The 24,000-nt window shown below is 38.1% G+C and overlaps 1 protein-coding gene across 1 annotated transcript; it reads left to right on the top strand.

Moving 5' to 3' along the window:
• Positions 1–6,574: 6,574 nt before the first annotated feature.
• Positions 6,575–20,714, top strand: LOC139714310 (D-aspartate oxidase-like). The gene is made up of 6 exons (XM_071626025.1): positions 6,575–6,807; positions 8,265–8,376; positions 10,615–10,697; positions 16,021–16,086; positions 17,775–17,829; positions 20,604–20,714. Exons 1-6 carry the CDS (start codon positions 6,614–6,616, stop codon positions 20,712–20,714), a joined length of 621 nt encoding a protein of 206 aa, XP_071482126.1. The 5' UTR covers positions 6,575–6,613.
• Positions 20,715–24,000: the final 3,286 nt, after the last annotated feature.

The following is a 24,000-nucleotide window of genomic DNA, read 5'->3' as shown; positions in this document are numbered from 1 at the left end:
GTCCACAGCGCTTAGTCTTTATTCTAGACGGCGAAGGGAATATCCAAAGCGTATGATACAGTGTATATCCTTTTATCTAAAAACAACAACAACAACAAAAGCAATTCCTAGTGAATTTTACCTTATCTTTCAATTATTTATCATTTTCCGGCGAAAACGCTACGGTGAAAACGCTGATACCACGCCAATGTCGCTTTATTTCCCTCCAACAATATAAGATAATGCAAAAACAATGTACCGGTACATTACGATACATTATGATGAATGATATTGTAAATGAACAGAGTGATTTTTGTTTAAAACTGATGTATTTGTTGATAGGGTGGTATAAAAACAGTATAGATAATCCCTTTCATGAGGAACTTTAGATATGATAACGGTACATTGGTCTAGATAAAGAACTAAGCGCACCGCTTGACAGCTGTGGACATCATTACCCTTTGGATATTCCCTTCGCTGCCTTGAATAAAGACTAGGCGCACCGCGTTTACAACAGAACACAATCCATGTGGACATACAGAAGGCAGTGCTCTTCTTTGTATAGCGGTTTAGTTTCGATTCAGAAGTACAGGGATATAAATACGAGACCAAATTGGTTAAAAATTCATTTATTATGACTAAGCTACTCATTTGGAAATGCTATCATAGCTTGATAAGCGTATCTATGCCCGACAAACAAAATGACACCAAAAAGGTTGTGCCACCTCAGATGGTACCAACAACCCATTTTTCGGGTCTTGGCCCATGGACTAACCAGCGGGAGTGCGATCAGCTGATTCTAAGAGTAAAACTGTCTGATTGACTGCGAGTCATGAATATTCATGACCACTCTAGCGTGAACTCTTGACCCTAACTGCTCGATCCGGCGAAAGTACTAGTATTTTTAACACTGGACTCTTTTTCTCGGGTATCGCAGTTCTCGGCGTATCGCAATCCTCGGGTGTCACGCCCTCATACGGCTTTTCGCGTACACTGAATCACCCCTACGAGTAAAAAGAGTCTAGAAGCTAGACTAATTGCAACAGTGATAGTAGATCTATAGGACTTTTTACACTTGTGTTTCTTAACCCCGGACTTTCTCTGACCCAGGACTATCGTTAGTCCCGTACCAATTTTTTCAGCTTTTTACACTCGCCAATTAGTCCCGTACTATCTCTTGTCCGGGGCTAAGGAGAAAACTGACCTTTTTACACTCGTATTTCTTAGCCCCGGACTTTCCAAATCACATGAATATTCATAATTACGCTGTGTACTGTACACGTACACGCACGCACCAGCAGCACTTGATTACCTCGTTTCTGATTGGTCAGTGAAGGTCGGACTTCGTCTCCGTCGCTTAGCCCAGGATTATTTTTTCGTTCTGTTTACACTCACTTGCTTGGCACCGCAATTGCGGTGCTAGCACCGCAATTCCGGTGCTAACCCCTGCTATTTTGCAGGGCCAGATAGTACCGTACTATCGGTGGGGCTAGCCCACTTTGGCAAAAACGAGTGTAAACAGAAAGTGGGCTAAGGATAGTCCCGTACCAACGGTGGGGCTAAGGCCCCCCCTTAGCCCCACCGTTGGTCCGGGGCTAAGCAAAAATTTACAAGTGTAAAAAGCCCTTTAGTGGAATATAATGTAACCATCACCAAAGATCGTAACCGCAGCAGCGACCCCATACGGACAAATACGTACCGTAAAGGGCAGCAGCGACCCCATACGGACAAATACGTACCGTAAAGGGGTCGCACAGCAAACCTATACCTGTCACGGAAGCACCTGATATGGCTAAGCATTTACGTGACCAGAGACCAAAATAGAGGGTTTTGAACTAAAATTAGTAGCCTTACTCTTAGATAAGATACTTACAATCACGGCAGGCGAAGTCGATTTACAATATGATCTGTTTTGAGAGCCCTGTGAAAGAGTTTATCCGAGGTTTTTATAGTCTTCCCGCATTTCGTATTGTAGTACGACTTACACAGCGCATGCGCTAATATGGATAAAACGTAGCTCATACTGTAATACGCAATGTATGCGTGTGGAAAAAAAAACCGGACAGCTCGCTGAGAACTGAAATGAATATTCATGAGACGTAACAAATAGAATGCATGCTGGGCGATGATTTACTATCGGGCCTACCGGCACTTATTTATTTCGTTTTTAAAGCACATTTCGAATGTGTGGTTCATTATTTATTTGCAATAAAGGAAGTGCACACATAATGAACATCTGGAGATGTGAAGGATTAAGAAAATAACAGGTGATTTTCATGATAGAGGGTATATATATTTTTTTTCCCCAGTCTGCAGAGGCAATGCCCCAGATGTCTCATCTATAGATCAAGTTTCCTTTCACACTGTACATTATAGTTTTAATGTTGTACATTCACAATGGGCTCCACTCACAAGCTCTGCTTCTTGGGGACTCATATTCATTTTTGCTTCATGTTTATTTTCTACTGTGATTTGAATTGAATACACTTCTGTTACATATATGTTTTGTTTATTTCTCCAATAGTTGAGAATTGTTTGATTATTTATTGAGAGACTTTTTTTTTCCAAAGACTTACTATCGTATGAGAGGAGATCCTTCCTGTCTTTCTTTTTCTGTCAGGCTTGTCACTTTCTGTTTGATTGTGTGTATGTGTGTGTGTGTGTCCGCGTGCGTGTGTGTTTCATAATTATTTTGTGTAACAAGTTGGAAGAATTGGAAGCTATAAATTTCTATGTACTGTGACATACAGATCAATAAAATTGACTCTTGAGTATTCATTCATTTTCATTCATTCATTCATTCATTCATTCATAGCAATAGGACAAGAAGTGTCTTCTGAAAATTTTTGAAATTTCAAATGTCATAACTTCCTTATTTTTTATCCGATTTTATCATTTTTGCACTGTTCTGCTGGATTTTTTTTTATCATTGTCGTAAAATTGATAAAATTTTAGATTGGCTTTCATCTTAAAGGCATAATGGATTGGTTAATGAAAAACTAGAAATTAACCCTTTCAGATCCATCCACATGGTCATTGGGATTGTATTCCATTGCTCCCCATGGCTTTTTTTTTTTTTTTTTTGATGTTGTCTTGCTTGATCAATACCCTTTTAAGCCTTATACATACGTGTATGTACAATACTGCTGAAATGCATGCCGGTATTCCCCAACGCATTTACATCGTTCGTTTGCTTGCGATCGGCGGTCATGCCATCAGACAAGGAGTATGTATTCGTAGAGGCGCACGCATTTCTGTGGTCATTTCACTCATGCCTTTTTTTAACCCATGATCCGATCCCGGCTTTGCAGCAGCGTGGCAGATGACATGTTAGAACGAGTTTACTTGTGCAGATTTTTAGAAAAATTGAAAAAATTAGTATAAAGATCTGATTGCGTTTGTTTTCATTTCATTCCTTCAGAATGGTCTCATAATGAAGATAGGCACAAAAGGGATAACGAAATTTGTCCTGTTGTGTACCTTTCAAGAACGCGTGCACAAAATGTGACGAGAAAAAAAAAATCATAAAATCATCGCAGTCCCGTTGAAATTTGCGGAAACAGTAGGCGCGAAAAGGATCTTGAATTCGGTCCTGCATGCCATGTTGGTTATCAAAAACGCATGCACAAATGTGAAGAAATTATCGGGGAAAAAAAAAACTACTTTCAATCCTTCTTGTGCGTGCATCACAACAGATTACAGCCGAAAGAATTCACGAAGTCATCGCAATCCTGCTGATATCTGAGGTATAGAAATAGGCGCAAAAAAAATCGTGATATTCGAATAGTGCGAAGAGATTATTGGGAGAAAAATAAAAGACACATTTTCAACCCCTTCGGGTGGTGCATCATAAAGATTACAGCCGAATATCAAATCATGGCAATCCCGTTGAAATTTGAGGAAACGATAGGCGCAAGAAGGATATCGAATTCGGCCCTGAATACTGTCTTTCAAAAAACGCATGAATAATTCCGAAGAGATTTTCGGGAGAAAAATAAAGAATGTTTTTTCAACTCTTCTGGTGTGTGCATCACAAAAGATTACAGCCGAAATAATTCATAAAATCACCGCGATGCCGTTAAAGTTTGAGGAGACATTTATAGGCGCAAAACGAATCATAAATTCGGCCGTGAATACCTTCTAATCCGAGAGGACGCGCATTTACGAAATGTGGGAGAGATTATCAGTAAAAAGTATAAAAGAACACATTACCCCTTTTGGTGTGTGCAAAGTAAAAGATTACAGCCGTATAGGAATTCATGAAATCGTCACAATCCCGCTGATATTAAATTGATAGGCGCAAACATAACAGATCACGAATTCGGCCGTGTTATGATCTTTCAAGAACGCATTTACGAAATTCGAAGATTTTATCGGGGAAAAATAAAGAACGCATTTTCAACCCATCTTGGCACGTGAATCATCAAGATTATAGCCGAATAATAATCCATGAAATCATGGCAATCCCGTTGAAATTTGAGGAAACAATAGGCGCAAAAAGGATCGTGAATATGGCCCTGCATGCTGTGTATCTTTCAAAAACGCATACCGCATGCACAAATTCGGGAGAAAAATAAGACACATTTTAAACCTCTTTTGGCGCGTGCATTATAAAAATTACAGCCGAAATGATTCATGAAATCATCACAATCCCGTTGAAGTTTGAGGAGAACAAGAGGTGCAAAAAGAATCATGAATTCGGCCGTATCATTTCTTCTAATCCGAGAGGACGCATTTACGAAATGCGAAAAGATTATCGGAGCAAAATAAAGGGCGCATTGTCAACCATTCTGGTGTGTTCATCACAACGGATTACATCCGAACAATGATCCGAACTAAAGTTCATGAAATCGTCACAATCCTGCTGATATTTGAGTTAGAAATAAGCGCAAAAAGGATCGTGAATTCGACCTATGCCGTATGCTGCCGTATATACCTTTCAAGAGCGCATGCACAAATGCGAAAAGATTATCGGGAGAAAAATAAAGAACCCCTTCTGGCACGTGCATCAGAAAATACTATATAACAGCAAAAATAATTCATATAATCATTACAATCCAGCTGAGCACCAAAAATGTGAAAAGCGCAGCAACTTAAGTAACGCGTGTTACTCTACGTGCGCCGATGTTGACAAAAAGTCACAAACGCATTTGAGACAATCTGATTTTGTTCATAATCATTTAACACTTTAATTCACAAACATTCAATTCTTTTAAAATGGTTCTATACACGAAGAAGAAATAGGAGTACAAAGTATCACAAATTCGACCCTGCAGTGTACTTTCAAGAACGCATACTTGTAAGATACGGGAAGAAATTTTCGGAGGAAAGTTAAAAACCGCATTTCAGTCCCTTCTTCTTTTTTTTTACTTCCTTTTCGTATCAACAAATCAATTCACAAATGATTCCTTTTTGTTCCTTCTCAAGGAAATGATCCATAAACAAGGCACTTGAGTTTACAAAATATTTATTTGCAAAATGTATTTTTTTTTTTGGGAGGGGGGGGGAGGTAATATTATTGTCGACAAAAACATGAAAATAAATTTGCAAGCCAGTTAATGCTTTTTCAGGTTGTTGTTGACCAGTAAATTTTCTGTTCCGACCAGTACAAAAATGGGGAGGAAAAATGGATATTTACTGATCCGACAGAGACAGGTTGGACCGGAGAAAAAAAAAAAAAAATGGGTTAGTGTGCAGCCCTGCTTTATCCAACTTCCAAGATTTGGTGATGAAACCAAAGCAAGCACTCTTGCCAAACTCAGTTGGCAACATTAGGAAGGTGTCATTCTGTTTCACTGCGTTCTCGATAATTTCTATTTGCTCCGCTTTGAACTTAATTCTTTTTGCATCCTCCTCTACTTCACTTAGAGCATCTTTGAACTCCATGATACCTATGGTATTGGTACGAACAGTGCCCTGTTGCATAAAACCCTTACCGCTGAACTTACCGCTCCTTTCTAGCGGTAAGTCTTAAAATTAGCGGTAAATTTTATAATCGTTGATGCTGATTGGCTGTGACGCCTAATTTTGACGGTAGTTACCATTGAAATTCAACGGTAAGTTTTATGCAACGGGCCACAGGTGTCCTTTATGAGACCGAGAACCAAATACATGTACGAGATATGGCAGATGACGTAAAATATGAATATTCATTTGCGCATGCGCAGATTAGTATATTTACGTGATACGTTCAAAACGGCGAACGGGCAGTATCTCGAGTAGACGGTCTCAAAGATGACTATTTATCGTGTTTTCGGAGGTAATGGTGAGAAATACATAGTCGGCTATAATATTCAACAATAATGGTTTTATATCATGTGGCTTTTCGTTGCGAATTCAAGTGTCCTTTTGAGCGGTGAGTTGTTTACGTGTTGCAGTGCATTTGAGTGCTTCCTAAAATTGCATGAGTTGCTTCGGGGCGCTGTTACTGTGTTACAGCGCCCCGCGACGGGGTTGCAAAGATCGTAGTGCGTACACTCCGATGACGAGGTACGTGTACCGACCGGTATTGTCAGGAATATTTTTGTTGCCCTGCTGGTCACGTCATGGTATGCATTGTACACAAGTCCCTGTAGACCCTAACTGTTACCTGTTTTGTTTCTAAGAGCCATTGCATCGCAAGACATTTTTAGTCATGGCAAGGCATAAAGTAGCAGTGGTAGGAGCTGGCATCATTGGCGTTGCCACGGCAGTCAACATCCAGACTCTCTGCCCAGATGCTGATGTTACAATCATCGCTGAGAAGTTCTCGCCGGACACGACGTCTGATGGGGCGGCGGGTTTTGTACAGCCTTACCTTGTTGTTGGTACGCCAGATGAAGATGTGATGTGAGTATGGATGAATACATTATTGTATCTGTCTTGAAAGAAACATTTTTATTTTCTTCCTCCTCTTCAGGGTAATTTGCCTCGTGCAATATACATTGTATTCTTAAAATTATTGCAGATATCAGCCATTCTTTTTTTTTTTTTTTCTTCAATCGTGTGCACGTGTGTTTGTGTGCATGTGACGTGTGCATGTTTAAATTTTTCATTAACGTTAGGATTGTACCCTGCTCTTTATGAAAGAAGTGAAATTGGCTCTTGTGTGTGCATAGCATATATTCTACACACTGGATCGAAGGCATAGCATCGAGTATGACAAGTTTTCAAAAGGACATTGCTTTGCCCGGGCTTGAACACATTTGTCATGAGGGCACAGTCACAAGACTGGATATCTGGCCTTTTTCTGCATGATTTTCAGACAAACAACAGACAATTTCTTATGATGATCCACAGCATTTGTATGGCGCCATATATCTGTCACAGAAACATTCAAAGGCGCATAACATGTGACCAAAGATTTTACTTTTCAAAGATCACATGACTTGTCATTTTTTTTTTCACATGTGAATTTATGCAGTTAGTATGGGGAAAGCACTTTAATCAGATGTACCCATTTTTTTGAGGATGAGTCCTGAGTATACTCGGGTAGGTGTCTATGGGAAATGTGTGTTGTAGCAAAATCAGTCCGTCCTCAACGGGTTAAAAAGCTGATTCCTGATATCAATACACACTCACACATACTGTACATGCACACACACACATTTATGTGTATTGCTGTACTGAAGAGATTGCTCTTAATATTTCTTGTTATTTCATTTCATATCAATTAAGGGAGCTGTATGTTATGCAAAACAATTTTTGAGCAGAGAGGTACAATTGTGCAAGCTCTGAGGGGATATGATCATCAGAATTTTTCTTGTTAAAAATGATTATAAGTGGACCAGTTTGAAGTGAAGTACCGGTACCTAGCTGGTATTTGTTTAAGGAAGTACATTGTAAGGAGGAGGTTTACAGACAAGAACTCTTGTGCGCATTTTAATTTCTCGAATCTTGACTCTTGAGAAATTTGCAAAATTGAAATGCATGCCAGCATGGTTTTACAGTGTGAGCACAAAAATGTGAAAATAGCATTTTGGAACATGCGCTACAATCATCAATATTTAAAACTTTTAATAGCGGTAGTTGTAGAGGAAAGCTTTTGCTGAATACTTTTAAGCATAATTTGTAGAATTGTGTATTTCAAGCTCTTTAATTTCCTGTGTTATACATGTCAAGTGTGCAGATTGGGTGGTCCGAACTCTTCATCGTACAACGTGCTGTAGTTCTAGACAACTTAAATTCAAAGAGTTGATGAGATGTAATGCAAACACACTAAAAAATTTTGGAAATAATTGTACTACGTGGTTGCATACCATTGTAATTGTACTGACTGTGTAAAGCATGTGAACGTGTTGTGGCAGGAGATGGTTTGTGTCCACCTTCGAACATCTGCGGAAACTCATCCTCTCTGTGAATGCTGGAAAATCAGGGGTACACTTCACGTCTGGTTACAATGTCTTCAAACACAAAGTGGTGAGTGATGAATTTTGTTACCTCTCTGAGGCATCAAACAATACGCCACCTATGTTATGATGTAGTTTCACAATTGATTTTTTTTTATACATTTTATTATAATATATAGGCCTACATGTAGATATATTGTGACCCTGCATCACAAAACAAACAAAAAGTTGCCGGACATTTGGATTTTTAGTTGAGGACAGATTCTTAAAGAGCAGACTCTAAGCTTTAAAATGATGTGTTACTCATATCAAATGGACTCCCCTATAAAACCTATTTGAATACTAGAAAGAATGTGCACACTCTGGGAAAGTGCTATTAAACGAAGAAAAGAGGCTCTGAAGTACAGGGTCTATTCAAGTGCTTTTATAATCATTTCCTGGCAGTGCTAGCTGTGCAATGAAAGGGACAAAACACAGGATGTAAACCCCAGGAGCAACAACAATGAAGGGATTATCGCAGATTAAGCTGAAATTGATCATGTTCTATTAACACATTCTACCCATGATTAATGCCAACTTTCATAGCAGACACTAGTAGAGATCCTTTCAAAAGTTATTAGACTTGAAAGTGAAGAGTGTGTATTGAAAGGATGTCAAGAAATAAAAAAGGGACGTAAAGACATATATGTGATCATTCTATTCTTTCCCCCCCCCCAAAAAAAAAGAAAAAGAAAAGAAAAAAAAAAGGCAACAACAAAAAACAAAGATGGGTTGTAGAAAAACTGCTGAAAACACACTTTCCCATTCATGTTGATATGATCCCAACCTAAAGAATAATGTAGAAGAAGGATAGCTCTTTCAGGAAATATGAAAACCTCAAGATAAACTTGGTTGACCCATTTCACCTTTTTTGAGTCCTCATGTGAAATCAAGGGGTGCGACTTTTTGTTCCTTATGTGATGCATGGCCACCTACATGTGTTATGATGTGATATACAATGTACTAGGTGTTACAAAAAACATTTCCCACTTTTGATCCTTAATATTTCAAAAACTATGTATCAGATACATGTAACACCGACATTGATATGAGCAATAGCTGAATAGTGTACAATTTTGTTGGAGGCAATTTCAAAATGACATCATAATTCAGTTTCATTAAATTAAACATTGATTTTTCAGTAAGGTTTCAGATTTTGCTCTATTTTCAACCCTCTGTACAAAACTTTAACTATGCACAGAAGTCAATTGGTGTGTATGGGAGTGTGTAGTTGACACCCAGATAATGGTCCTGGACAACGACCAAGATTTGAATGCTCATTCATGAGAAACTCCACTATCAGAGCTAGTCTTAAATATTCATTCTGAAATGTGGTGTACATGCAAGCACATGGAAACATGTGCTTACTTTTTTCATGTGCAAGCATTTCACCCTTTGCTAGGAATTCAGACTAGCAGTGCCCTGGGCAATCCATCACAAATAATTAATAAAGCATTCATGTGCCTTGGAGCAGTGCTCTGAACAGGTGGTATCCATATCAGGTCCATTGTTCAGGGTCATTGTAAGTACACACTCACATAGACACATTAGGCGTTTTCACATCAGCCTGATAAAAATCCAAGCTCGAGATATCTTTCGCAGAAAATAGCAAAATAGCACGCTATTTCGAAACATCGGGCTGATGTGAAAACGCCTAGTTGCGAAAGTGCTTACTTGAATAAAGCTTGCTGAAATGCTGATGATGATATCAGGAACAGATGATTAAATTTTGCAGTGATCCTGGAATTTTTGTGGATTTTTGAAGGATTTTGGATCATTTGGCATATACATTGTATGTACTAGGGTCAGTGAATTTGGAAGTTCAAGCTGCGCGTATTTGAGGTTTGCATGTTATACATGCTCGAAAGCGCATGCTCTGCTCTGGCAAGGCGCCGCACAGTTGGAAGCTAATGTCATGATGTAGGCAAAAGGCTTCTACATCTACAGTATATAGGGAAATCAGGTGATTTTCAGCATGCATATGGGTGGAAATAAGCTGCTTGGTGGAGGTCTGCTCTCTATGAGTGCTTTCCTATTCCAATTCCCTCCGAGAGAAAAAGCATGTTAAAGAACCTGTCTATAGAAGCCACCTATCCACTTTTTTCATCTCCCTTAGGTGGTCGCTGCAGACAGATTTGACTGTATTGTGATTTATATGAAATTAAACATTAAATTGTATATGAAATTGAAATGATGAACATGTTGAAAAATAATTGTTGTTAATGTTTGTTTATTTTTGTGTATTTTTTTACAACTTTTTGCCTTAAAGCCTGATCCGAACTGGAAGGATGACGTGATTGGCTTCCGCATCATTCCCGAAAAAGAGTTGCAACTTCTGTTTCCTTCCTTCAAGTAAGTAAATTCTTTCAAAGTCTTTTAAGCATGTTGAAGAGTATTGCTGAGTATACTCAGGCAGGGTGTTACGTAACAAAATCAACTTTTCCTCATTGGGTTCGATGTTACTTTTTTAATTGTTAATTTGTTTTCTTTCATCCGATGGAGATATGATGTGTTTTGCTGACAGAGTAGACTGTATACCTACAGTGTGCACATATGGTCAGTTTTACGGTAAAGGGTGTAACTTTCAATTTTTAGCCTTTTGGCCCACCCTGAACACATAGATTTACAGATCTCAAAGATTTTTTCCCATGTGAGTCACCTTATGAGTAGCCACCTTGGGTAGCATAATCAGGTCCAGGTATTGATGCGTTTTGTTTTGACAGTCACATATGTACCCTAAAAATGACTATTTTGTTGCATTGAAATTTATATAACATTTTTGAAATGTTCATAATTTTCTACAGCAACTGCAGAGATCTAATTTTTTATGTTAAAAGCATAGTTGTATGGTCAATTGAAATGAACAAATTAGTTTGGTTTGTATCTGGCCCTTTATTTTAGAATACTATGACTTCAAATTTGAGGTTTCGGAGGCTTCATTTTCCGTTAACAATTGTTTACAAACTTTGATGGACAGTAATGATCAGTGGATGTGTTTTGGTTACTTTCTTTTATGCTGAAAATAGTAAGGTACAGCTAAACTTTAGACTTACATCAAAGTTTACTTGATTCTAGGGCTATTTGAAATTTTGTGATAATTTTATTCCATCAAGTGAAATTTCTGTTAGCAGTTTTGAAGCCTCCGAAACAAAGTGTTTAGTCAAATAATATGAATATAGATAAGAGAAGCGACCTAATCTATATGTCAAAATGTAGGATATGGGGCCCTAACCTAATAGACCAAAAATAGTTAAGATCCGCCAAACTCTCTGTAAATAGGAGACAATACAAATTTTCCGTTAGCACGTGAAGCCTCCGAGACGCATGAAGCCTCCGAAACAGCAAAAACATCTAATTTGACATTTCTGACAAATTCTTTGAGTGTCTGCCCCAAATTATGCCATGAAATCATCAACAGACATGGACAGACAACAAAAATAATAAAAACATTATGATACTGCAATAATTTTTTGAGCTAATACACTTTATAGAGAAAAAGTGGTTTCGGAGGCTTCAAAAGGATGTTAACACTGCATTTTTGTGATTTTCTCTGGACAAAATCAAATTAGATTTATTGTTCACCCACCCAATGATCGCTTATGACATATCTAAAGATATTTAATCACATTCAGCGTTCTGGCTGCTTTGTTTACTCACCAATATAGATTTACTATACGATTTACCTATTTTTCTTAAACAGTGCAGATGTGTCACACATAACTCACCTTTTCATTCAGCAATAAAATATTAGCAGATGAGGATGTTGTCCCACAAATATGTTTAAACAGTGTATATCAACTAAAAAAGACACAATTTACCCATCACTTTCTACATAACATACATGATTTTCATAAAAAACATAAGGCATACCAGATTAATTTTCCAGATGTTTCGGAGGCTTCATTTTATGTTAACAGCATGTAAATGGAATGTTTTGATTACAATTTTGTAATTCTACGTCTATCAAATAACTGTTTGGACTGAATGAGACTTAATGATTCCTCAAGCAAGGTGTAGATAGTTGTTTAAATGTATGAAAAGCATTTATTTTGTAGGTTTCCTTTTGAAACAATGGAACAGGCTAGATATTGTGAGTAATGAAAGTGACTTCCAGCTTGCGTGCATGCCCACATCATGCAACAGTAGTGCAACAAAGCAAGTAGTTGTGGATACATCAATGTTCATAAGTTGGATAACTCATTTTTACTCTTGAGAGAAGTTGAAGTGTTGTGACCATATTTGTATCACTCTTTTGACTGGTTAGACTTTGATAATGAAGAACAAACAATTGATTATTTAGTGTTAAATACACTTTTTTTTAAAGAACTGAACACTATTCCTGTCCTGAAGATTCAAGGACTTTAATAGATGGTTATTCAAGAGGGAAGCATACACTAACTAAGAAATATATTACTTTTGAATTTAAGGTTGTATCTTTTATGCATGATCCAGAGCAAATGGTGGAAAATACTTTTTGGATTTTTACACTTTCGACTCACTATCATCTGAGTATAATAGTTTCGAAACACAATCTTTTACATGTCCATTTATAACCCATTGACAAATCCATTCCATTGTTACTCACATGGCATTTGTTTTTGCCATGTACTAAAATCTTGACTTTTTCAGCTTTCCATTTCTTAACAAGTTCTTTGGCTTTCATTTCCAATACTTATTTGGAGGAAAATAATTAATCAATAAATTTGTGATTGGATTTGAAAATAGCTAACATCTTGCAGATTATCATTTCTGTGGTGTGACTTGGATCACAGGGTACTGTTTTGGAATTTTGACATTTGATTACTTCATTCAGACAGGTTTTCATATCAATCTGTATGTCAGATCTGAGGCATGCAAGGTGCAACACAATCTTGATACTATACCATATTTTCCATACTTTATCATGCTGGCAGTGACCACTTGACTATTTTTGATTAAACAAAATGTAACTTGTGTTACGAAACATCTCTTCGCATACATGTGTGAGACTCTATGACATGTTTGCGGATGTAGTTCTCAGTGCAGTAAATGGACAGTAATGGTTGGGATAGGATTGTTTATAAATGACATATAGACCTCTACTTATAAATAGCCTGTTGCCATGGGGTACATGTAGTTTACATGGGTGGGTGACTGGAGAAGTTATGTTCATGAAGAACAATATTGAAATGATTGAAATCTTTATAATCTGTTTAGTCCTGGCTTTTCTGGAAAAAGTTACAAGCCCCTAACTATTTTGAAATTCAAAGGGTTAAAACTGTAGTCTGTGGGTTTATATACTATTTAAAACAAACTTGTGGGTTTCTAAAAAACTTAGATATTTAAACACATTTGCTGCTTTTCAATTTTTTGCTAAAAAGGTTGTCATTTTTAGAAACAGTAAAAGTTCTGTTAGCAATTTCTCAATGCGTACCTTCAAAAACAGGCCTCCTAGCTGTCACAGGAGTCACACAAACTGGAATTTTATAAAATAACTATTAAAAAAAAGCCTTTGAAGAATTAAAAAAGAAAGAAAAAGAAAATGATATGAAACAGGGGTGACTTGTATACCCCAGAAAAAGAAAGTAAAATTCTAACTATCATATAATATTATAGGGAACTATACATTTGGTCAACATTTTTTTTTAAAATTCAAATTCGTACACAGTCATGGGTAGGGTATCATGTACATTTATCTTTTCAACAGGCGATTCAAAAAGATGACTGGGATCTTGACCATTTCAATTTCTATTGAGCTCCATGATAATATCACCAATATATTGATTATTCCAACTCCATTTTGATGATGACAGTTTGATGATGACCCTTACATGGAATGGCTGATCGGTATTTAAGATTGCTGTTCTATAACCATGATCACTGCATTTGATAGCTTTAGTAGGGGATATCAGGCATGGTCATATGCAAAAAAATGTTTATAAACCTTTTTTCCCCTTTCTATATTTTACAATGCTATGTTGTAATCTAACCGTCATGCCATCGCATAGTCTATTTTCTATCCCTTTCTCATCAACAGTTGAAATTGATTTCACATGTACATATGTATATAAAACAATTATGATGGGTGGTTTATGTCAATATACATCCCACAAACTGCACTTATAAAGCAAGCAAACATAATCTTTGCATTAAGTCTATAGCTACAGTTCTAACTCATTGAAAGTAATTCTTACTGCATTATGATGAAAAGTTTGACAAATGCATACAGCTGTTCATGTGTGTAGCCTAATCATGTTCTGCATTGCCAAAGTCATGGATATGCAAATACAGTGTATGTATACAACTGAGCATAAAGATTTAAAATATTTTTCTTTGTCTCTTAACATATATGTTGGAAAGTCTTTTTTCTGCATACAAATAAATACTATTTTACATGTTACAACATTTGTAGTTATTTGGAAACAATCAGCTGCATTAATGTACTTCATATCATCTTAAAATGGGCCATTTTTGCATGTTAACAGTCATGATGAAGCCTCCGAAACATGCGTTGCTGCTAACTTTAAACCGCAAAAAAAAGAAAAAGAAAAAAAAAAGATGTTCCTAATCAGTGTACTTTTATTGTTACTGTTGCAGTTTCCTTTAGAATCATATTGCCTCATGTAATGTCATAAATTCGAACTGAGCATTGCTCAAAGTGTACACGGTTTGTTATTCACTTTTGTGGAAGCCAATTTCCTTATAATAATAAGTACAGCATTTTGTATGAAGGGTAAACATTATGCACTGCCATAAAATGTACATCTGTATACTGTTATTCACATTTTATTGATGCCTTGTTCTTATTCTAGCATGTAGTGATAGTTACTTACTGTAGTTTTATTATTTTAAGTGAATACAGGACTAGAACTTTGTGTTAGCAGTTTTGAAGCCTCCGAAACACACTAGTTTGTTAACTGAAGCCTCCGAAACTCACAAGTCTGAAAATTTCAACTTTGTCAAAAATAATCAAATTTCTTTGGGATTTGGGTTGATAAATGTTTGTTACCAAGAGATTATTTAGGGCTATGTTTAGAGTGGTTCTTGCTTCTAGAACATTCTTTTAACTTAAAAATAGTTTGTCAGGTACCATTTTTACCTTGAAATTTGAAGTTCACATCCAAATAATTGCAAGAGCGAATATCTGTTGGGGGAAAAGTGTTTTGATATTTCAAATATATGTTCACAGCAAATGAAAAGTTGCATTACCTCCACCATTTATCTTCATTTGGTTGCTGTGGGTGACCAAAACATTCTTGTTGTTTTTACCTAAATTTATCTAAAATTCCATAATAGTAACTTCATTTTTCATATTTAGCCTAAGAATTAAGCTCTGGAATGACAAAATACTGAAAATATAGACATTCCTATATAAAATAAAAGCAAAGATAAAAATGGAAACACAACTTTAATTTTTGACCCTTGCCACATCAAAGTTACACCCTTTACTGTAAAACTGACCATATATCAAAATTCAAAGTTTGAATACTTGAGTGTACTAGTCTTTAAGCTGTGTCTAAGGATTATGGAGATGAGTTCTTTATTTTTATTTAAAATTGAATTTCTTTTGTGATGTACGAGTATAAAAATACATACTTGTGAATACCCTAGACAGAAATATTAACTTGATAGCTGTCAATTGCACCTGTTTCTCAGCCCCACCCCCCTCTTTTATCTTTCTGTTTGACTTCCCCAGATATGGCTGGTTCTTTACCACCATCATGTGTGAGAGCCACAGATATATTCCATTCCTGACTGAGAGGTATTCAAATCACAGTGGATACATATCATAGCTGTAAATGTATTATGCTGCCACATGACTGATCCTGTGTCATAAAAGCTCATAATTATGGTCAGCTAAGAACCAGAAGAGCTTTATTCGAAATATTGAGGGGTATTGAGATATTGGTATCATGTTGTAGAGCTTGATCTCTTCTACATTATGCCGTCCATTTTGAATTATTCTAATTTTCAGTAAAATGATAACCCGTTCCTCCCACTTCTCTGAGCGCCTTTAATGCCCCCAAACAGGAAATACACTTTTTGCAGGTCGACAGAGAATGGACGGGTTGGTAGTCCACCTTGCGAAAGCAGTCAAGCGGTAAATGTACCCCTTTCCATGGTTTACTACATGTGCCATCGAACAATAATTGAAAGGGTGCACAGTGTGAATAGAGTGTGCACTGATCCATGGACTCACAAACTCTTTTGTTATTATGCATAAAAGATACACTTGAATGGGGTCAATTGGGTCAAATATCTATCGCGCTCAAACTTGATCGCTATGTACTTAGGTGTGCACATCTTAAAGGGATAGTACAGTATTGGTGGAGATGAGAATTTGGCTTTTAAGTTTTTGCAAGATACCAAGAAAACACTTATGAAATAGTACAGAGCATCCCATTCTAAGAGGAATTCAAAGTTTATTTGATGAAAATCGGGTTTAGAATGACTGAAACATCCAAGAATAAAGTAAGACAAAGCGATCGTTTTTGGATCTCCGTTTTTGGATATCTCAGCCATTTCAAAACCAATTTTCATCAAATAAACGTTGAATTCCTCGTGTAATCACATGCTCTTTCATATTTCATAAGAGGTTTCTCATTATCTCACAAAAAAATGTTAGAAACCTGAAATTAGGTCTCAACCAAAACGATACGATCCCTTTAATATGAGTTTTACAGCAAAACAAGCGGCACTACATTTACAGAGAAAAGGCAACTAATACTGCAATCATTTACGGACAGTTTTCACACAGAAAGAAAACAGATATACATGTAGATCAATGAAACTCTAATCTTTCTATTAAAGCCATTTTTCTGGGCAGCATAACACAATTAACATTTGAATCAAGGCCTCAAATGCGGGCACTCCTGTCTACATTTTGGGAACCTGATACTGTATACCAGGTTCCCATAAAGAGCAGGTTTGAAGTTAAACTCCAAGGACACTTCTTTACCCTATATTTCAAACAGTGCTTATAAATCCACCCACTTTTGATTTGAAATAAACTTGTTTTATTTCATGAAAATGAATTGTTTTGTTTCTTTATAATATGCTCTATTCTTAGAACACAATAGCAACCTTCTAATTCTCGGCTGGTGATATTAAAGAAGAGATTGTCCTCTTCGTTGCCTCGGTCTTTTTAACCATGCATGATGTGAAGTTCAATTTGGGATATATATAGATTTTAAATGCTGATGAATGAGGAGCTAAATGCCTGGGCAGATAAAAGGGTCAATGAAGCATTTCATGATAAAAGCATGCCACTGTGTGAATACTGCAATGAACACTGATGTGACTTTACGTATGCTGAATGATATATCTAAGAGATCGTGTCTTGTATAGCTGGCATGCTCAAAAGTGCGCGTCCTTATGACATTATTCTTTTTTTCTCTCTCTCTCTCCCCCTCTCTCTCTCCCTCTCTCTCTCTCTCTCTCTCTCGGCAGATTCCAGAAGAATGGCGGTGTTGTGATGCAGCGAAGAATATCTAGCTTTGCTGAGGTACTCGTACAGGCATATTCTGTAAAGCAGCATGATTTGTGCATTTGTGCATATATAGAGACAAAATTTTTACATCCCAAAACTATGTTTCAAGTTTCAGTAATGGCAGAGGCAATGCAATACACAGCAAAGGCATAATAATGGATATGCATGGGTATTTTGTATCATGGTATTTTATTCAGTTCTTTTTTTTTTTCTTTTTCTGTTTTAATCCTCCAACTTCTTTTTTTAGAATGTCTTCCATGACCAATTAAAACCAAGGCAAAACAGGTCTTGAAAAATGATTTTGGACCTTAGGGTTAAATGCATACTTTGTATAATGGCAGTTGGGGGAACTTTGATGAGAAAAAAATCTTTCTCCCTCAGTCCAAATATATAACTTTGTCTACAAAATTCTTAGCAATACATTTCAAATATATGTTTAACACTGATTTGAACTTTAAAGGCAGCCGATCGCCATCCCTCATGGTACGTAAACTCCGAACGACCGAAGTTTGTGCATGCAATTGCGCAATGCCAGACTCGGTGCTATATCCATAAACGTGTGGGACAGTGCTGCCACTGAGACACGTGTGTGTGTGTGCATGTGTGTGTACGCATCATACACGAACATTGTCACCGCGAGCTGCGGTGATTGGAGGAGAGAGGCCAGAAGACGTGTATGTGTGTGTGTGTGCATGTGTGTGTACGCATCATACATAAATATTGTCACCGCGAGCTGCGGTGATTGGAGGAGAGAGGCCAGAAGACGCGTGGCTCTTTTGGCCTCTCTTCATGCGCATGCGCACTGAGTGTGTGCGTCCATTCGGAAGCTCACGTGGCTCGCTCGGACAGCCATTTTGGGTTAGGAGATTAGCACAGAGAGCGCTCTTGTAGCCTACGTGTTTTGTTCGCTGACCCATTGAGCCAGCGCTATTCTCATTCGGGGTCACTACATTTGATACAGAATGGGGGAGGCAGTGTGTTGCGTTCGTCTCCGTGCCGCACAAACCACTCGCCACGACTGAGTGCCTTTAATTTGTATCATGTCTGAATTTTGTTTAAACATTTTCATTTTACCACAAGTTTCTTAATGGTAATGACCTACAATTCTTGAGGAAGAAAGAAAGAAGAAACACCCCACATTCCCTTCACATGTACAAAGTACAAAAACATGTACACTTGTACATTTGCTGTATGTCCCTTTTTTTCAAGTACCCCCAAAATGCTCATCAATTTTTTTTTTTTGAACTTTGACAGTAGATCTTTCCTTAATTCAGTGATTGGTACAGTCCTGAGGACCCAGATACTGCACCCTGTGAGCAATAAAATCAACCTTGCTTTAAAAGTCAACCTCGCACATAAAGTCAAAAAATCATTTTAACTTGAAGGTCTTTTCAAGTCCTCTAATTTATATTCTATTCCATTTTAATTCCTCATTAGTTAAATTTTCCCCAACTCAAACTATTTCTTCAATGCAAATAGCTACATTTTATACCATGTAGGCAAGGTTGTCTAATTATACCTCCGCCAAACGAAGTTTGAAGGGGGTATATAGGAATCAGCGGACGGTAGGTCGGGCGGTCGGGCGGTCGGGCGGTCGGTCGGGCGGTCGGTCCGTTGCAAATCTTGCGTCACGAACTACTTCCTCAGTTTTCAACTGATTCCCATAAAACTTGGCACAGATGTGTGCCTTGGGTTGTAGATGTGCAAGACGTATTTTTTGACAGTACCCAAAAGTATGTTGCCATGGTAACGGCATATTATGGGCAAAAATGGGTACAAATCTTGCGTCGCGAACTACTTCCTCAGTTTTCAACCGATTCCCATAAAACTTGGCACAGATGTGTGCCTTGGGTTGTAGATGTGCAAGACATATTTTTTGACAGTACCCAAAAGTACGTTGCCATGGTAACGGCATATTATGGGCAAAAATGGGTACAAATCTTGCGTCGCGAACTACTTCCTCAGTTTTCAACCGATTCCCATAAAACTTGGCACAGATGTGTGCCTTGGGTTGTAGATGTGCAAGACATATTTTTTGACAGTACCCATAAGTACGTTGCCATGGTAACGGCATATTATGGGCAAAAATGGGTACAAATCTTGCGTCGCGAACTCCTCCCACAGTTTTTGATCAATTTTTATGAAATTAGGTACAGATGTTCATCTGAATATGTTAATGTGCAAGACACATATTTCCGCAGTGGCAAAAAGTGCGTTGCCATGGTAACGGCATGTTATTGGTAAAATATAGGGCAAAATGCTTCATGGCAAAACTGCTTCATCAGTGTTCTTCCAATTCTCATGGAATTCATATTGAATGTTTGTCTTAGGATATAGGTCAGCATGACACATTTCTTGACAGTGACAAAAAGTATGTTGCCATGGTAACAGCTCACATATTATGAGCCAAAATGATGGAAAATTTTGTGTTGCAAACTACTTCCTCAGTTTTTGCCCAATTTCCATGAAACTTGGTACAGATGTGTGCCTTTGGTTGTAGATGTGCAAGACGCATTTTTCGACAGTACCCGAAAGTACGTTGCCATGGTAACGGCATATTAATGGCAGAAGATCAAGGAAAGATCTTGCGGATTTAACTACTTCCTCAGTTTTTTGACCAAAGCTTATCAAATGTTGTTTTGACCAAAGCTTATGAAATGTTGTTTGGCGGGGGTATAACCAGTCGCTGTAGCGACATTTCTAGTTTAGAATAGTCTTGAAGTATCTTCATCTCCAAAGTATTTTGTCCTTTAATGCTCTCTCCTCGGTAACCACGGCAACTCCTCCAGCTCTCCGGCCAGTATGATGTAGTGGTGAATTGTACAGGGGTGTGGTCAAGGTTTCTGGCCAACGATGACTCCGTGAGACCGGTCCGAGGCCAAGTCATGAGGGTAAGTTAAAAATTACCAGAGGATTCGAAGAGATTTTCATGTTCCCGCGCCCCCCTTCCCCCCTCAAACCTACTTAAAAATGGCTGTAACAGTGGAAGCATAATGCTATACTCATGCAGATTGTATTTAACTGTATCATTTTATTATTCACTTTTTGTGTCCCTGCTTTTTTTCTTAATCTTTAAAGTCATATTGTATTTCTTTACTGAGTCAGTATACCCTGCATCAGGGTGAGATCTAATGATTATAACATAAAAGTTTTCCTTTCGACGCAATCGCGATCAAGGGACACGCAAGTCAGTTTTCAGCTCCGGACAATAGAAGGTAAGCCTTTAGCAGCAAGCAGCAAACTGACCAATGAGATCACTCTGGTCGTTGTTAGGGGCGGAGCCTATCTGTGGCGCTCAATCCAAATTTTCAAACCAGTTTCTGCTTCGTTGAAATGCCAAAAAACATGGCTCAGAAAAACGCTATTTTTTGGTCTTCCCTGTCATCATTTTACTTCAAAATTTCGACAGATGATAGAAGACATGTCAGACTCCAATAATAATATGTCAAAATCAGAAAATCATAAGTTTTGACCAATTTTAATGCTCTGACTTCAAACTCGATTTCACAGCTTCGACCGTGCGCGACTTTAGGACCTTTTTGTTGTAGTGGGTCACATGGTTCAAAGGGGGGTTTTTGAGGGGTAAAATTCAGTGACAGATTGATCCGAAAACACGCTCGTCATTCACAACTTTCTCCACTGTGCATTGCATGCTCATCATTGAGCTACCCATCACCAGATACAACTTCAATTTATGTGCACAAAAACATTGTTCATCCTATATCTGGCTAAAATCGCATTTCGTATCCTGAGGGCCGTGACACAGCCGGATGACAGCTAGCTTTTTATTATTGTCCTCTTCATATTCCTGTCCTGCTTGTGAAGGCGCCCTGCTTTGTGGCATCAGGACAAATTGGGTGATTTCAAGTTCGGTGCTAGTGCTAGTGCTATTTCAGTACTAGCACCGGTGATAAAACCGAACTTGAAATCACGTCCACTTGGTGTTTGCAGTTGACCTCAAAATCATGACGTATTTCCGGTTGTTGGTGCTGGGCCCGGTGTTGAATGTCATCTGCTGAACCGAGCTCGGCCGTTTGTGTTAGTGATTTACATGCTTTTTCCCCATTGACAACACTAGCCCCTAGGGATTATCATTTTCGTCATTTCAAGTTCGGTGCTGGTGTTAGCGTTGCCGTGCAAGACCCATACTTACGTGCGTAAGTAGATGCACATTTTATGAGCAAAGTCTATGCTAATGCAATGGTCTCCCACGTAAAGGTCCATGGAAACTCCAGACATGGCTCTATGAATCTGAGCCTGGGAGCAAAATTGAAATAACTGTGTTTTAAAGAAGGGATGAAATTTGTGGCATTTTAATTGTTCTTTCACATTATATGTCTAAAACTGAGCAGTTCTGGCTACATCTTTTAATATTTGACTGTAGTCATGCGCCATGACTTTTCTCGTTGCGCAATTCCCGCGGACGTCGCGGTGCTGTGATTCCAACACCTAGTGCTGGAGATCGATAATTTTGATCGGTATCGCCTTGTTAATCCGACCGTCGGTGTTGAAGCTCGATTTAAGTCTGTTATTTGGGCGCTAGCACTAGCACTAGCGATAGCACCAAAACCAAACTTGAAGCACCCATTGTCTCTGATGCCTTATATTTCCCCATGTGTGTTCGTGCCGTCGGCATATCGTTGTCAGGTCAGTGCTTCATGGATTAAGACCCATGGCAGATGTCCCGGCAGCGCTGACGGAACGGACAAGTACCATGTGTATGCACGGTGAGGTGGCTTCCCGTCTAGGGTTGATAGGAATGAGTACCAGGGTACCGTTTTATCAAAAGATAAAATTGATTATAGACTTACCGTTGGATTCAACTGTAGTCAATTTCTCCTTCTCTTTTTCCTTCTCATTTGTCCACCATCATCTTTCCCCCCCCTTTTTTTTTGTTTTATATCTTCTTTGAGCAGTCATTGTTTTTGTTTCTTCTTGTCCTTCTTCCTTCTCCTTTCCTGTCACTACATCATAACTCTTTATGTGCCAGGTTTGCACACCCGACTCGGTCAGTGGCGTGCCAAGTTCGCAATCCATACGTAATATTCTACTCAAACGCATAGTCCCGCCCAAACCAACCGATAAATAGCCAAAGCCACAGTACAATGTGTAAAGAGTTTCTCAAGATTCTATTCCTGTGACATATACCTTACATTTAATATGTGGTGATTTCAAGACTCTAAAACTGTGTATTTTAGGGGTGAATTCTTAGTTTCATTCACTGTTTTTCTGTGCAAAAGTCATGCTAGTGCAATAGTGTATCTGCTGGTCTTTTGAGAAAGAAAAAAAATCATAGATCTGTCATACAATTTACATCAAAGTGAAGTTTGGCATTTTCTTTACTTTACTCCTTACAATGTCCAGGGTAATAAAAATCTATGAAAATTACATACATTGGAAAAAAAAAAAATGTTTTCCCGAGCAAGACGTTGTCTCTGAATGATGTGGCACACCGTGGCACATAAAGAGTTAATCTTCTTTTTTCTACGCAAGCAAACACGTGCGGACATCAGCAGTTTTAGTAAACTATTAAATGCTCTCTACAACGCTACCCATCATCTGCTGTACTATTGTGTGGTGATGGGATGTACAGTACAATTCTGTATAGGGTCTGCAAGTGCTCTGCGATTAGATAGAAATTTGTATTTTTGCATAGATACATGTACATGCGTTTGTGGGCATCATAATAATTCAAAGCATGGGCACCGGAACTGGGGAGCCCCCAACCCCCCCCCCCCCCCCACACACACACACACACTTTTTTTTTTGCACCATACAAAAGGAATACATACTATATGTATAAAAAAGGTGTCACCATTTTGAGCCCCCAGCTTTTTTTGTTTTGTTTTTTTTGTTTTACCCCGGAAGTGTGGAGTGGCACATAGAAAGAAATAGAAACCTTGAAGTGTGGGCGTGGTGAGGCTTTGTTTTTGCGCTCAATACCCCCCTTCTTTTTTTGCTTGTTAGCTCATGAAACCCGGAAGTGGCGCCGATGGTGCAAAGGGTGAAGGCACTAACAGCAACACAATGTGGAACACTGGAAATGAAAAGTTTAAATTTCTTGTTTTATTATGCATCATCACAGCCTTGCAAACCAGAATGTTATTGAAATGTACACAATCCCATAGACTGACCATCTCAGTGGAACCTTCAACACTGGTGTCATTGGATAGCAAAAATGGTGAC

The sequence above is a fragment of the Diadema antillarum genome, unplaced genomic scaffold (genome assembly GCF_040938485.1).
Source record: "Diadema antillarum isolate AM-2024a unplaced genomic scaffold, OU_Dant_1.0 seq00002228_RagTag, whole genome shotgun sequence".
NCBI classification, from domain to species: Eukaryota; Metazoa; Echinodermata; class Echinoidea; order Diadematoida; family Diadematidae; genus Diadema; species Diadema antillarum.
The sequence above is the reverse complement of the archived record's forward strand: the minus strand, read 5'-3'. Positions and strand labels throughout refer to the sequence as shown.

What these genes read in the sequence shown, in the direction of transcription:
- LOC139714310 (XM_071626025.1), top strand. Translation starts at nt 6,614, where the DNA reads ATGGCAAGGCATAAAGTAGCAGTGGTAGGAGCTGGCATCATTGGCGTT. An exon ending in ATGTCTTCAAACACAAAGTG is followed by an intron (nt 8,377 to 10,614) that starts GTGAGTGATGAA and finishes TTTGCCTTAAAG; the next exon opens with CCTGATCCGAACTGGAAGGA. An exon ending in CTTCTGTTTCCTTCCTTCAA is followed by an intron (nt 10,698 to 16,020) that starts GTAAGTAAATTC and finishes TGACTTCCCCAG; the next exon opens with ATATGGCTGGTTCTTTACCA.